The following is a 13,550-nucleotide window of genomic DNA, read 5'->3' as shown; positions in this document are numbered from 1 at the left end:
AACGAGGCGTTTTAGGTAGGCGTGGCTGACTCTTAACTTTTATAAAGAATATCTCTTTGGATTTGAGACTTTAGTCTTTGCAACTTTACAGATCTTCTTTATGCACCAAGAGCTTGTAACACTCTAAAGAGAAAGGAAAAATTTAAATCGCATCATATGACCCCTTTAAAAGTCTGAATGATTAAAAAGTTGCAATTACCCTTTTAATTGTTTTAGATGGTGACCTAAGGTTCTTTCTGTTAACGTGTTTCTCTCTCTCAGCGGTGAACCTGATCAATAACCTGCTGCAGGTGGTGGTGAGACGCAGGTTCAGTGTTGGCAAAGCCATGGGTCATCCATGGTTTCAGGTCTGGTGACTTTCTCCAAAACCCAAATGCCATTAGGTTTAAGTCATTGCAGGACATTGACTGGATGTACAGTGTGATTTCTGCGTATCTCATCTGTTTCTCCTGCTGCAGAACTTCCAGATGTGGTGTGACCTGCGTGAGTTTGAGCAGCGGATGGGATATCGCTATCTCACGCATGAGGCGGATGACGAGCGCTGGAGATCCCACGCTCTGGAGAAAGACCTTGGTTTCCCACAACATTTAGCAGCAGCAGCAGAAGCAAATGAAGAGCAGAAACAACAGCCAGCAGCCACTTAGATTTTACATTAATATAACTGTGAATATTGTATTATATCAGCAAATGTGAATATGCTGTGTTGTATATCTAATTATTTAGGTTTGATTTAATGTTTGAAATGTTTTTCAATAAAATAAGAGATTAACCATGAGTTTGTTTTTCTCAGAAACTGTAAGTACCATGTTAAATGAATAGAATAAATTAATACAACTGAACTTTTTATATTATATTATATTATATTATATTATCAGGCTAACCATTTTAACAACAAGACTTTTTTTTAAGTTGTTGCTGTCAATTATAAATTAAATATTTGTTGATATTATTTTTTATTAGATTTAATGTTTAAATTAAACAAAATCCAGTGATATTAACCAATCGATCTCACCGTTGCCGTTAGTGCGTTTGCAATCGTTCATCCGGGACTCTTATTTTATTAACGTAATTTTCTATTTCTTTACTAGGACTTTTATTTTATAATATTTTATGAGCGCGGAACTTCCGTTTTCGTCGGCGTCAGCGTGCGAGGCAAAGATGGACGCAAACAGAACTGCGAAGGTGTGAATATATGAACTAAACAATTATTATTTTGAAAATACTGATATGAATACTAAACAGCGATTAAAATATGAAACTTTAATTACGTTTACTAAATATGAAAGTGTTAAAATTATTTGTTAGGTCAGCTGTAATAACGTCTTTCATAAAAGTCATATTTAAGTTCCTATTATTGATTAAATCATAATCACCAGCATAATTTCCATAACGTGTTATCATTGGTGAATTGCATAGTTATTTACCTCTTCATTTACGTGCTGTTTTAGTCTTGAACTTTATATTTCGACTCATGGAAACTGTCAAACAGATTCAGGAATATTACTGGACATTACTATAGTTTTTAATGTCTGCATTTAGGCAGCTGGCATGACATGATTATTATTTTTTGCATGCAGTTTATTATATGGTGATATACAGTATATGGTATTTTTAGGTACAATGGCCAAAAACTATGGTAAAACATTAATAGAAGCAGCTAATTATTTATTATTATATACATTTTATTTATTTATTTATTTATGAATTATCACATAATCATATATGCATTAAATATTTGCATTTTTAAAAATGAATTTGTCACACTGCAGATTTAAGTGCACTGCAAAAGGATGATTAAAATGCTTAAAAACGTATCTAATAAATATTAACTATAGACTTTCTCTTAAACATTAGATGCATGCAACATTTAAAATTGTCCAAGTCATTCGTGTGTTTGCGCAGCTGGAGTTTGCGGTGCAGATGTCATGTGACGGCTGTGTTAATGCAGTAAAGGGCGTCCTGGAGAAAGACCCGGGTGAGTCAAGCACAGCATCAAACCCTTTCCTTGCTCTTACAGCGCCCTGCAGTGAAATCCAGTACTTATTGCCGGAGCATGTCATACTTTCTCACACAAAAAATGCTGCATTTTTGTAGCATTTTTGCTTTTGGCAGCCATTTGTGCAGTGAAGAAGTCTTGTAAACTCCAGAAAAACTGCCACAAACACACGATTCCTGTCTGAATCTGAGCCACTTTACAACTATTTGTTCAATTCTCAGCCTGTTTTCACATGGTGTTATGCCTAATTCAGTTTGAATTATGGCCAGTGACAGAAGAAAATGCAAAGCCAGACGAGCCTGTGGGTGTTTTACTACATCAAAACAACCAGACACTTACACATTTTAAGGAAAGTTCTTGGACATTAAAAGTAGTATTTGAACATTTTTTTTCACTCCTTTGCAGATTGTAAGTTAAATGATACATTTTGAATACTTCTTTTTGTGATTAAAACCCATAATTTTCACATTTGACTGCTTCTGTTATATTGATAAGTGCATTAAAAGTAGGGCTGTGCAAGTAATCGAAATCGAATCGCAATCGCGATTTGAGACGTTGCGATTTGCTAATCGCAAAACCTGCGATGTGGACGCGATATTACTCTGTTCCAGAGCATATGCATGACTGCCAGCCTTGAGTTGCAGTCTTACTAACCAATAGAGTGAGCGCACCTCGATTCTCCCCAATCAGCACTGCTCTAGCCAACTGCGTAAACACCCACCATAAAAAAAAACAAAAAAACGAAAGCCGGAGAGAGACAGAGTGGGATTATGGCGTCTACTGGGTCAGATCGATAGTTAGGCAAATTAAAACTAAAGAAAAACGCCCAATTCAGAAGAGCGCACACAGCCTGTGTCTGTGAATGCTTCTCATACTCGCTCCTCTCTGCCCCACGCGGCGTGAATCCCACGTCACGGACGAGCCGTTTATGCTTGCCGCACTCACGCAGCCTGTCTCGTAATGCTCGTTTATACTCGCACCCGGCTCCGCAAGTCTCCACGAGCGCATCTGGCAGTATGGATGAGGCTTGACGCACGTGCGCAACCTGTGTCGACTCGCGCCTGGCTCCGCGTTTAAAACGAATGTAAATTCAGTCTAACTGCTTGCTAATTTCACTTGGATGAAATGAAACATTCAGCACATTTCCACTTGTTCTTAAAATCCCAAATACTTAAAAATGAATAAATCAGCCTATGTAACATATGTAATGCTTTAATAATTGACTTAAGAAATAGTTCTTTATTTATAAAAAATAAACACATATTTTCTGTGAAATTCAGTAATTAAGCTAATTCTGTAAAAGTACTTATACCATTATAATTTTGCCTGCTGAAAAAGACAAACAAACAATAGAACCCCTCCCAAAACACAATAAAAAATTTGATTGATTTCAGGGTTATAATGGGAATTGTATTGGTTTTAATGTAAACTATAATGGTGTCTATTTGATGGATTCTATTGGTGGAATGTAATCTGGCAGATGGCAACCAATAGAACAACAGTAACTCCTATTGGAATAATGCCCAAAACAAAAAGGAATTTTCTAATGGTTTAATGGAAACTATAAGAATTTCTGTGATAGTTTCTATTGTTTTTTTTCAGCAGGGTAATGATACCCATACTGTGCTGCACATTATTGACAATATTGAGCTGAAGCTTGACTTTGCAAATTTAAAATCGCAAATCAAATTGCAATCGCAATATCTGTCAAAAAAATCGCAATTCGATATTTCCCCCCAAATGCACAGCCCTAATTAAAAGGTAATTGCGACTTTTTATCTCAAAATTCCAACTTTTTATCAGAATTCTGTTTACAGCCCTGAGTTCTGAGTTTATATCTCGCAAATCTGAGTTTTTTTCCCCACAGAATTCTGAATTTCTCAAAATTACAAGTTTATAGGCTATTTCACAATTCTTACTTTTTTCCAGAATTCTGAGTTTATATTTCTCATTTTTTACTTTTTTCTCAAAATTACAAGTTTATATTTCTCAATTCTTACTTTTTTCTCAAAATCACAAGTTTATATTTCTCAATTCTTTTTTCTCAAAATTACAAGTTTATATTTCTCAATTCTTACTTTTTTCTCAAAATTACAAGTTTATAGGCTATTTCGCAATTCTTACTTTTTTCCCCAGAATTCTGAGTTTATATTTATCAATTCTTACTTTTTTCTCAAAATTACAAGTTTATAGGCTATTTCCCAATTCTTACTTTTTTCCCCAGAATTCTGAGTTTATATTTATCAATTCTTACTTTTTTCTCAAAATTACAAGTTTATAGGCTATTTCACAATTCTTACTTTTTTTCCAGAATTCTGAGTTTATATTTCTAAATTGTAACTTTTTTCTCAAAATTACAAGTTTATATTTCTCAATTCTTACTTTTTTCTCAAAATTACAAGTTTCTCAATTCTTACTTTTTTCTAAAAATTACAAGTTTATATTTCTCAATTCATACTTTTTTCTCAAAATTACAAGTTTATATGTCTCAATTCTTACTTTTTTCTCAAAATTACAAGTTTGTCTCAATTCATACTTTTTTCTCAAAATTACAAGTTTATATTTTACCATTCTTACTTTTTCCTCAAAATTTCAAGTTTATATTTCTCAATTCTTACTTTTTTCTCAAAATTACAAGTTTATATTTCTCAATTCATACTTTTTTTCTCAAAATTACAAGTTTATATTTGACCATTCTTTTTTTCTCAAAATTACAAGTTTATATTTGACCATTCTTACTTTTTTCTCTAAAAATTACAAATTTGTCTCAATTCTTACTTTTTTCTCAAAATTACAAGTTTATGTCTCAATTCTTACTTTTTTCTCAAAATTACAAGTTTATATTTCTCAATTCTTACTTTTTTTTCAAAATTACAAGTTTATATTTCTAAATTCTTTTTTCTCAAAATTTAATTACAAGTTTATATTTCACATTTCTGACTTTTTCCCCTCGCAATTCTGAGTTCACATCTCACAATTCTTTTTTCCCTCAGATTTTTTCCCTCATAGTTTATATTCTACAATTCTTACTGTTTTAATATTTTTATATAAAATATACATTTATATTTGTATTTTTATATAAAGTTTATATTTAGTTTACATCTCACAATTATGTTTTTTTCTCACCACAAAATAAATAATTAAAAAGGTAATTTCGACTTTTTATCTGACAATTCTGACTTCTCTTTTCAGAATTGTGAGTTTATATCTTGGAATTCTGAAAAAAAGTTGGAATTGTGAGATTAAAAAGTCGCAATTACCTTTAAATGTAGGCTACTTATCAAAATAACAAAAGCAGTCAAATGCATTCTCATTTAGATTGAGAAACAAAGTCTAAATTTTGATATAAAAAGTTGCAATTACCTTTTTTTATTTTCTTTTTTTTATCCCATGACTGAAACAATCTTCCATAGTTCTCTCATTCATATGTGTGTGTGTGTTTAGGAGTTCAGTCGGTGCATGTAGACCTGGCTAAGGAGCAGGTTTTGGTGGAGACGGCGCTCACCTCTCTACAGGTCCAGAGTCTGATTGAAAGCACAGGCAGACTGGCCGTTCTGAAGGGAATGGGCGGCTCAGAGACAGGTGAGACCTCAAACGCTGTGAGTGTGACCACTGTGAACAGGCCTAATGCTTCTCATCCGTGTGTGTGTGTATCAGACCTGGGCTCTGCCGTGGCGATGGTCAGTGGGGCGGGGCTTGTGCAGGGCGTGGTCAGATTCCTGCAGCTGTCACAGGATCGCTGTTTGATTGACGGGACAATTGACGGACTGACGCCCGGAGCTCACGGCCTGCATGTGCACGAACTGGGCGATCTGACGCAGGACTGCATGAGGTATCACGACCCTTGACCTTCAACCTTTAGATCACAAGGCCCATTAGAGAGCGTGTCGGCAGCGTGCATTAGTCTGTGTTTGTCATAATGGGTTTAAAAGGCATGAAATCCTAGATTTTGATGATTAAGATGAGATCTGGTGATCATGTGTCAAACTGAAGTCGTATTTCACTAAAAACCCTGAAAAACAAAATGCACACTACATAACCTCATCTGTAGCTGAAATCAGTGCAGTGAAATACTTTTTTGCATGCGTATGGCTTTGTCTTGCAGAGGTTTTGCAATATAATCATTATTATATATGTGTTCTCTCAGCTGTGGAGATCATTTCAATCCATTCAGGAAACAGCATGGAGCTCCTCAGGACTCAGAGAGGGTACGTTCATTTTTTACATTTTAGTTCTATGCACAAGCCATGGGCTTCACAAAGATTTCTATTGTTATTCACCAAGAGGAAATGATTATTTGGCACATTCTGACCTTATGTAGTGCACAGTGTCACACTTGATGGGGAAAGGTGTCACTTTGGAACTTGTTTTGAGTTACATGTTTGAAACCAACATACAAAACCACTGTCGGAGAGAAAACACATTTGTGTTTTTATAAACCTTATAGTTGCTAAGATGACAACTAGCCCCGGTGTATATTATATCCAAGCCTAAGTTGTATTTTATGGTATAATGTCCAAAAACTATGGTAATATTGTGGTAGAAGAAGAAGAGTTTTTATTACTATATACATTTAATTTATTTAATAAATGAATTTTCTATTATTTATATTACTATTATTGTTTTTTTTATGTGTCTATTTATTTATTAAACTACACACACTGTGGTAGAAGCAAATTATATAATATTATATACATTTTATTTAGTTTTTTATATTTTTTATATTAATGGAATATAATTGTTATTTATTATTAATTATTTTAATTATTTAATATATTAATGTTTATTTATTTACTTATTTATTAAAACAAGCAATTTTATTATTTTATATATTTTTTAATTTTTTAAGTAATTTACTGTGGTAGAAAAAGCTGTAAGCAAATGATTTAATATTATATGCATATATTTTATTTATTTCATATATTAATGCTCATTTACAAGCAATTTTATTATTTTATATATTTTATTTTTAAGCAATTTCTTTGTATATATATATATATATATATATATATATATATATATGTGTGTATTTATTTATTAATAATGAAATGTGTTGATTATTAATGTTTATAATACTATTTATATTACATTTAACAGAATTTTGTCAATTCCTTTTTTGCTTTATTTTGTTTTGGTTAGGGTTATATATTCTATTCTGACTAACACTGACTTGGAAAATGAAGTGACTGGAGGTGGTCTGGAGTAATGCTGTGTCTCTGTCTGGTCTCTAGCATGTAGGAGATCTGGGGAATATCACAGCTGGTCCTGATGGCAGAGCTTCATTCCGGCTAGAAGACTCTCAGATCAAGGTAATGAAATCATTAAGATCTCTAAATACAGTCTCGTGTTGCTCTATAAGCTGATAGTAAGAGCAGAGCAGTCAGGTGTGTGTTTATAAAGCCTACGGTAGAGTGTTTGGAAGTACAGTAATTATATAAAGCCCCTGTTATTATGTTAATTACACTGACTAACCTCTCTGTCACTACATTCACGGTCACACCTCTCTTTTGAACACTCTTATCATTCTGTGTCATTGAAAATAATCATGCACAGATCTGAGCAGGGTTATTATTATGCAAGCTTGTTTCCGCCACTGAATGAAAAATAAAAACAGATAATTGCAACTTTTCATCTCACAATTCTGACGTTATTTCTCTGAAATGCGTGATATAAACTCATTAAGTCAGATATAAACGTATAAAGTCAAAAAAGTCAGAATTGTGGGATAAAAGGTCAAAATGATCTGTTTTATTTCTTTAGCCCCTGGTGGAAATGGGCTTTCATATATTATAGTAAAAATACAACTAAAAGTAAACCATAGAAAAACATGACTTTTCATACTTATTTTATTTCAGGTAGATGCAAAGGCAACATTTCTCATTTTCATTTAGTTTAACTTGAAGTACTAAAATAACTAAAACTGAGATCAAATTAATAAAAACTACATAGATATATTAAACAATATACATGTATACACAGAATTACATTTCAAAATATCGTTTTTTTTGTAATCGTTTTGTATATATATATATATATATATATAAACAAATTCAAAATATTAGCTAAAATTATAATAGTATATCAGTTATACTAAAACAGCGCTGGATTTGAGATTCATGCTGTATTGAATTTCTCACCAAAGCCAGTTTTTACTCTCATTTGGATTAGGCACGTGTTAATTTAGTCCCTGGTTGTGAGATGCAGTGTTATGCGGTCACGTGTTTCTCCTGGCAGGTGTGGGATGTGATTGGTCGGTCTCTGGTGGTGGATTCTGGGGAGGATGATTTGGGGCGTGGGAAACACCCGCTGTCCAAAATAACAGGAAACTCCGGAGAGAGGTGAAGAACATTCTTATCCAGACAAATACATTATCACAGGGATATAAAAAAGATACACTGCTTCTTGTAGAGTGTTTGTGTGTAATACAAACAGACTGATATGCAAATATTCCCACATAGTGACCTAGATATGTGGGGGCGTGTTAGAACGAGGCGTTTTAGGAGGGCGTGGACAAGTCTTAACTTTTATAAAGAATATCTCTTTGGTTTGAGACTTTAGTCTTTGCAACTTTAGGGATCTTATCTATTCACGAACAGCTTGTAACACTCCAAAGAGAAAGGAAAACTTGAAATCGCATCATATGACCCCTTTAAAATCATTCAGCCTTCTTGGTATTTATTCCTACAGACATCCCAGTCCGTCCAGAGCTCTCTCCCTGCTGTTTGATGTCCTTCAGTGGACCGTGTGTGTCTGCTTAACGTCCGCTCTCTCTCTCTCGCTGCTTTCTCAGGCTGGCCTGTGCAGTCATCGCCCGCTCCGCCGGCTTGTTTCAAAACCCCAAACAGATCTGTGCCTGTGATGGTGTGACTCTGTGGGAGGAGAGAGATCGACCCGTCGCTGGGAAAGGACGTAAAGTCACAGACGCACCGACTGCTAATCTGTAAAGGGGTGAGGATGAGACCCTCCCACGCGTCAGGGACCGCAGATGGACATGAATGAATGATAAGAGACCAAAAACGTGGCTGTCTGAAGCTGTCGTGAATGTCTTTTCAGGTTGTACTAAATGAGATCCAAGTTTTGATGTATTCACATGACACAAACTGTGTGACAGTGTAAATGGATATATAGTGAAATTTAACTCCAGTTATCACAGTGATTCTGTTTTACTTCAGTGTTTGATTTTACATACTGCTGCTTTGAGTTAAAAATCAAATTTGGTAACACTTTACAATAAGGTTCCATTATGTATTAACTAACATGAACGAACCATGAACAATACATTTATTACAGGATTTATTCATCTTTGTTAATGTTAGTTAATGAGAATACAGTCGTTCATTGTTAGTTCATGTTAATTCACAGTGCATTAACTAATGTTAACAAGCACAACTTTTGATTTGAATAATGCATTAATAAATGTTGAAATTAACACTAAGATTAATAAATGCTGTTCATTCTTAGTTCATGTTAACTAAAGTAGTTAACTAATGGTAACTAATGAAAATTAATGTAAAGTGTTGCCTCAAAATTTTATTTAAAATAAGGTAAAAAAAAAAATTATACACTGACTGATAAAAAAAATTTAATTGTTTTTGAGTGTCATTTGTAAACATTTTCAATTCAACCTGACTGTATTCTTTAAGAAGCCCAAAATAAACATGTGCAACTGGCTATATTTATACTTTTTTAATGAGGGGGGGACAGGATGCTTGCAATGCATACATATGAAATTAAGAGAATTAAGCAACAACAACAACAAAAAAAGTTTTAATCTGCTGAAAATAAGTGCTGTGGCGCATTTCAAGTACTTTGAGATGCTTTCAGTTAAGTTTTATTAAATTCTTGTCTAACTTAAGAAAAAAAAAAACTAGATGCATGGTGTGCAAGCAGTGCAGAAGCACACACAGTCCCCGGTGTCCGCGTGCAGGAGTGCGAGTGAATGCATCAGCGCTGCTGAAGAATGAGAGCGATTCTAAAGAACGGAAGTGGATCGACCATTTTGAAACCCCGCACCGCTTAGGTAAGATGGAAGATTCTTTGCCTCTCTCTATATATGTTTATGTTTTGAGTGATTCAACGATTGCCGATGAAACGCGTGATGATGCAGGCGAGGCCGCGGTGTGATTTACAGAGAAACGCGATGGGTTTGAGGCGCGCGGGGACACCCAGAAAATCCCAACAAAATGAGTCATCTAGACATTTCTGCTGGAAAGAATGAATAGTGCACACGTGAAAACACACATACGTATATAATCAAAAAGGCAAAACTACACCGCGGTGGTGTTGATGGCAGTGTTTTCTAAACATCTGCTGTCAGAAATATGTTACATCCAGTAAATCACTCGGCACGCGCTACTCGTGTTATAATTATTGAATTATTATTCGTCTTTGAATGGGGTTTATACGGTTTTCAGGGTTACAATTAAACTGAGGTTTGTGTGTGCGTTTGTTCCGAGAGCTGCTACATTGAGGAAGTGAATGTGTTTACATGCACTGCGTCACCAGATTGCTATGGCTAATTCATATTATCTATGCTGCTTAATCAGTGCTGGGAAGGTTACTTTGGAAATGTAATAGGTTACAGAAGTTAAAGTATTTAAAATGTAATAAGTAGTGTAATTATTTCAGTTACACTAAAGATTACATTTACTGTTTGATTGCTTTTCTAAATTTCTAATGAATATTTTCAACTGTTTATCATTTTCAAACATTTAAAGCAGGCCGGGTTAACCTTACAGTAGTACTGGACACTGATTACTGTCAGACTTTAACAATCCTTAACATTTAAGATTATACAAATGTAATTTTAAAGCACAGCCACCACAAAATCAGACTTTAGCTTGTCTTTGTACTTTGAGATCATTTTGAGGTTAAATACAGATTTAAAACCATAACAAGATATAGTTTAATAGCTATGAAACTGCTTTTGAAATCAAATCTTTGCGTAGCAAATATGTCAGGAAACACTGGAATCTAACAGTGCCTTGGGAAAACAGTTAATAATAATAAAAAAAAGCATATACATGCACCCAAATAGAAAATAAAACTGTTATCGAATAAGCACGTGTCCTAAACTCCTGAAACATTGGTGTCTCATTAGAGCAGTCAGTGCATTTTGGGAGAGAATTCAATTAAATCTGTATGTGTGTGTGTGTGTACTGGTTTAACTATACTTGTGAGGACCAAAAAAGACTTATAAATCAGCCAAAAGATGTTTTTATTTATATCTAGTGTTTTGCTCATGTTTCTGTGAGGGGTATGCTGGGTTAGCTGATAGAAAATATCATTAATCTGATATAAAATCAATGGAAGTCTATGCAATGGGTGTGTGTGAAAATATTCAGCTGTAACCCCCTTTGTATTTGTTAACATTTTCATTAGTAACTGTAATTTAATTACACATTTTTTCTCAGTAACTGTAACAGATTACAGTTACATTTACTTTGTAATTAAATTACGTAACTCCGTTACATGTAACAAGTTACTCCCCAACACTGTGCTTAATAAATGTTTCCTTGATGTTTGTTTTACGCAGTTTTTCGTGTGCTGAATAATCTGCGTTTACGCCATTAATGTGATCAGACTAAGTTTAATGGAGTGTGAGATATATATGAAGAGTTTGGTTCCAAAACGCTATAAATCCATTTTGATTAATTTGAGTAAAAAAGTGTTTTCTTTACCAAGAAAATGGCAAGATGGAAACTAGGGGTGGGAATCACCAGAGGCCTCACGGTACGATATTATCACGGTACTTGTGTCACGAGTATTGGTAACACTTTAAAATAAGGTTCATTAGTTAACATTAGTTACCTACTTTAGATAATGAACTAAGAATGAAAAATAGTTCTTCAGCATTTATTAATCTTAGTTCATGTTAATTTCAACATTTACTAATGCATTATTAAAATCAACAGCTGTGCTTGTTAACAGTTAATGCACTCTGAATTAACATGAACTAACAGTGAATAACTGTTTTATTTAGCAAGGATGCATTAAATTGATAAAAAGTGGCATTTATAATTTAATTTGTAAAATTATAAATGCTGTTAATTTGAATTTATTTATTTATGTATTGAATTAATTTGTTGAACACAAAAGAAGATATTTTGAAGATTGCTGGTAATCAAACAGTTGGTGGTTGCCATTGACTTCCATAGGAAAAGAAATACAATGGAAGTCAATGGCAACCACCAACTGTTTGATTACCAGCAATCTTCAAAATATCTTTTTTTGTTTTCAACATAAGAAAGCAACTCATACAGGTTTGGAACGACATGAGGGTGAGTAAATGATGACAGAATTTTCATTTTTGGGTGAACTATCCCTTTAAGCGGAGCGTCAAACCGCGCAGTGACAAGGAGCGTGAAACATGTGCGCTGAACACTGCCGGGCGGGACGCGGCGCGCCATATATATAATAATTATTATTATTATTATATGTAGCCTATATTTTCGGTGCATCCCTACTTACATCCCCTCCTTGTTTACAAATCCAAAATTAAGTCCATACATCGGATTTAAACGCGGACGGGGCTTTCCTGATAACTTTCCGCGATGCCACCCTCTTTATTTTACTAACTTACTGCATGTTGAAGGTGACCCAGCTGACCTCACCAGAAAAAAACTCAACACCACAATCTAGTAGATTGTAAAGAAATTTATTTTATTATTCTACCAAATAGTATAATAAAAGATTGATACGTGGCGTCCGTGTATCGATACAGTATTGCCGCGGGAAAATATCGCGATACTATGCTGTATCGATTTTTCTCCCCCACCCCTAATGGAAACCACTATTTTCTGTTTCAAACTTTCACATAGCATCTTTAGGTTATAATAACATTAAAAATTCAAATCCAGATTTTGATTTTCAAAGATTTATTATAAAAATGTATTATTTTTTCCCCAAAATGCAATAAATCCATTGAATCAATATAAAAGTTATTTTTCATATTGAAACTGTTGAAAATACACAACATGGTTAATCCGCATATCACAGCCTCTGAACTTGGTCAATACTAATCTTATATACAGGCACTGGACTAAAAAATACATTCAATCAGTCATCGCTCCCAAAATGAATTAAACGGGTCATCTTGTTAATGCTATAAATTAAAGGTGCTGTATGTAGGATTGACACTGAGTGGTTGAACTAGGTATTACAGTCCAAATTCAAAATATTGGAGAGGGTTTTTTTCACCCGGCCCCTCCTCTTCAGACTTGACACACACGCAGGTTGCCAGATTGAAGACACTAACAGGAACGAGCGCACTTGACGATGAATTAAATTAAATAGGCTGTGTTTTCCGCCAACTGGCAACCCGGGGTGCCGAAATACAATTGGGTAAACTGGCAGTGGGCAGGTTTCACAAACCAAAACAGAGACCAATAATCCGGCCCGGAACGCACATTTTCAAAGGAGAATAACTGACTATAGCATTGTTTTTCAGATAAACAAGTATGTTAACTTAGCATGTTTCTTAAATATCTGCAAACATATTATGGTATTTTTATGCTTTAGTAGAGTCAAAAACTTACATACAGCACCTTTAAAA

At 34.2% G+C, this 13,550-nt stretch overlaps 2 protein-coding genes across 2 annotated transcripts in view; both read left to right on the top strand.

Annotated features, from left to right (window-relative positions):
- Positions 1-757, top strand: part of prkd4 (protein kinase D4) — a 22,371-nt gene extending 21,614 nt beyond the window's left edge. Inside the window, exons 17-18 of the mRNA XM_016562702.1 lie at positions 262-347; positions 459-757. Of these exons, the coding sequence (XP_016418188.1) occupies positions 262-347; positions 459-644 (272 nt within the window). The 3' untranslated portion in view covers positions 645-757. The remainder of the gene's footprint in view (positions 1-261; positions 348-458) is intronic.
- A 352-nt stretch (positions 758-1,109) lies between these two features.
- On the top strand, positions 1,110-9,255 carry ccs (copper chaperone for superoxide dismutase). Its single transcript, XM_016562755.1, has 8 exons — positions 1,110-1,182; positions 1,903-1,975; positions 5,441-5,578; positions 5,654-5,828; positions 6,144-6,204; positions 7,228-7,305; positions 8,231-8,334; positions 8,787-9,255. The coding sequence occupies exons 1-8, from the start codon at positions 1,111-1,113 to the stop codon at positions 8,938-8,940; spliced, it is 855 nt and encodes a 284-aa protein (XP_016418241.1). The 5' UTR covers position 1,110; the 3' UTR covers positions 8,941-9,255.
- The last annotated feature ends 4,295 nt before the right edge of the window (positions 9,256-13,550 follow it).

This window comes from Sinocyclocheilus rhinocerous, unplaced genomic scaffold (assembly GCF_001515625.1).
Source record: "Sinocyclocheilus rhinocerous isolate Xijiao unplaced genomic scaffold, SAMN03320098_v1.1 scaffold1183, whole genome shotgun sequence".
Lineage (NCBI taxonomy): Eukaryota > Metazoa > Chordata > Actinopteri > Cypriniformes > Cyprinidae > Sinocyclocheilus > Sinocyclocheilus rhinocerous.
The sequence above is the reverse complement of the archived record's forward strand: the minus strand, read 5'-3'. Positions and strand labels throughout refer to the sequence as shown.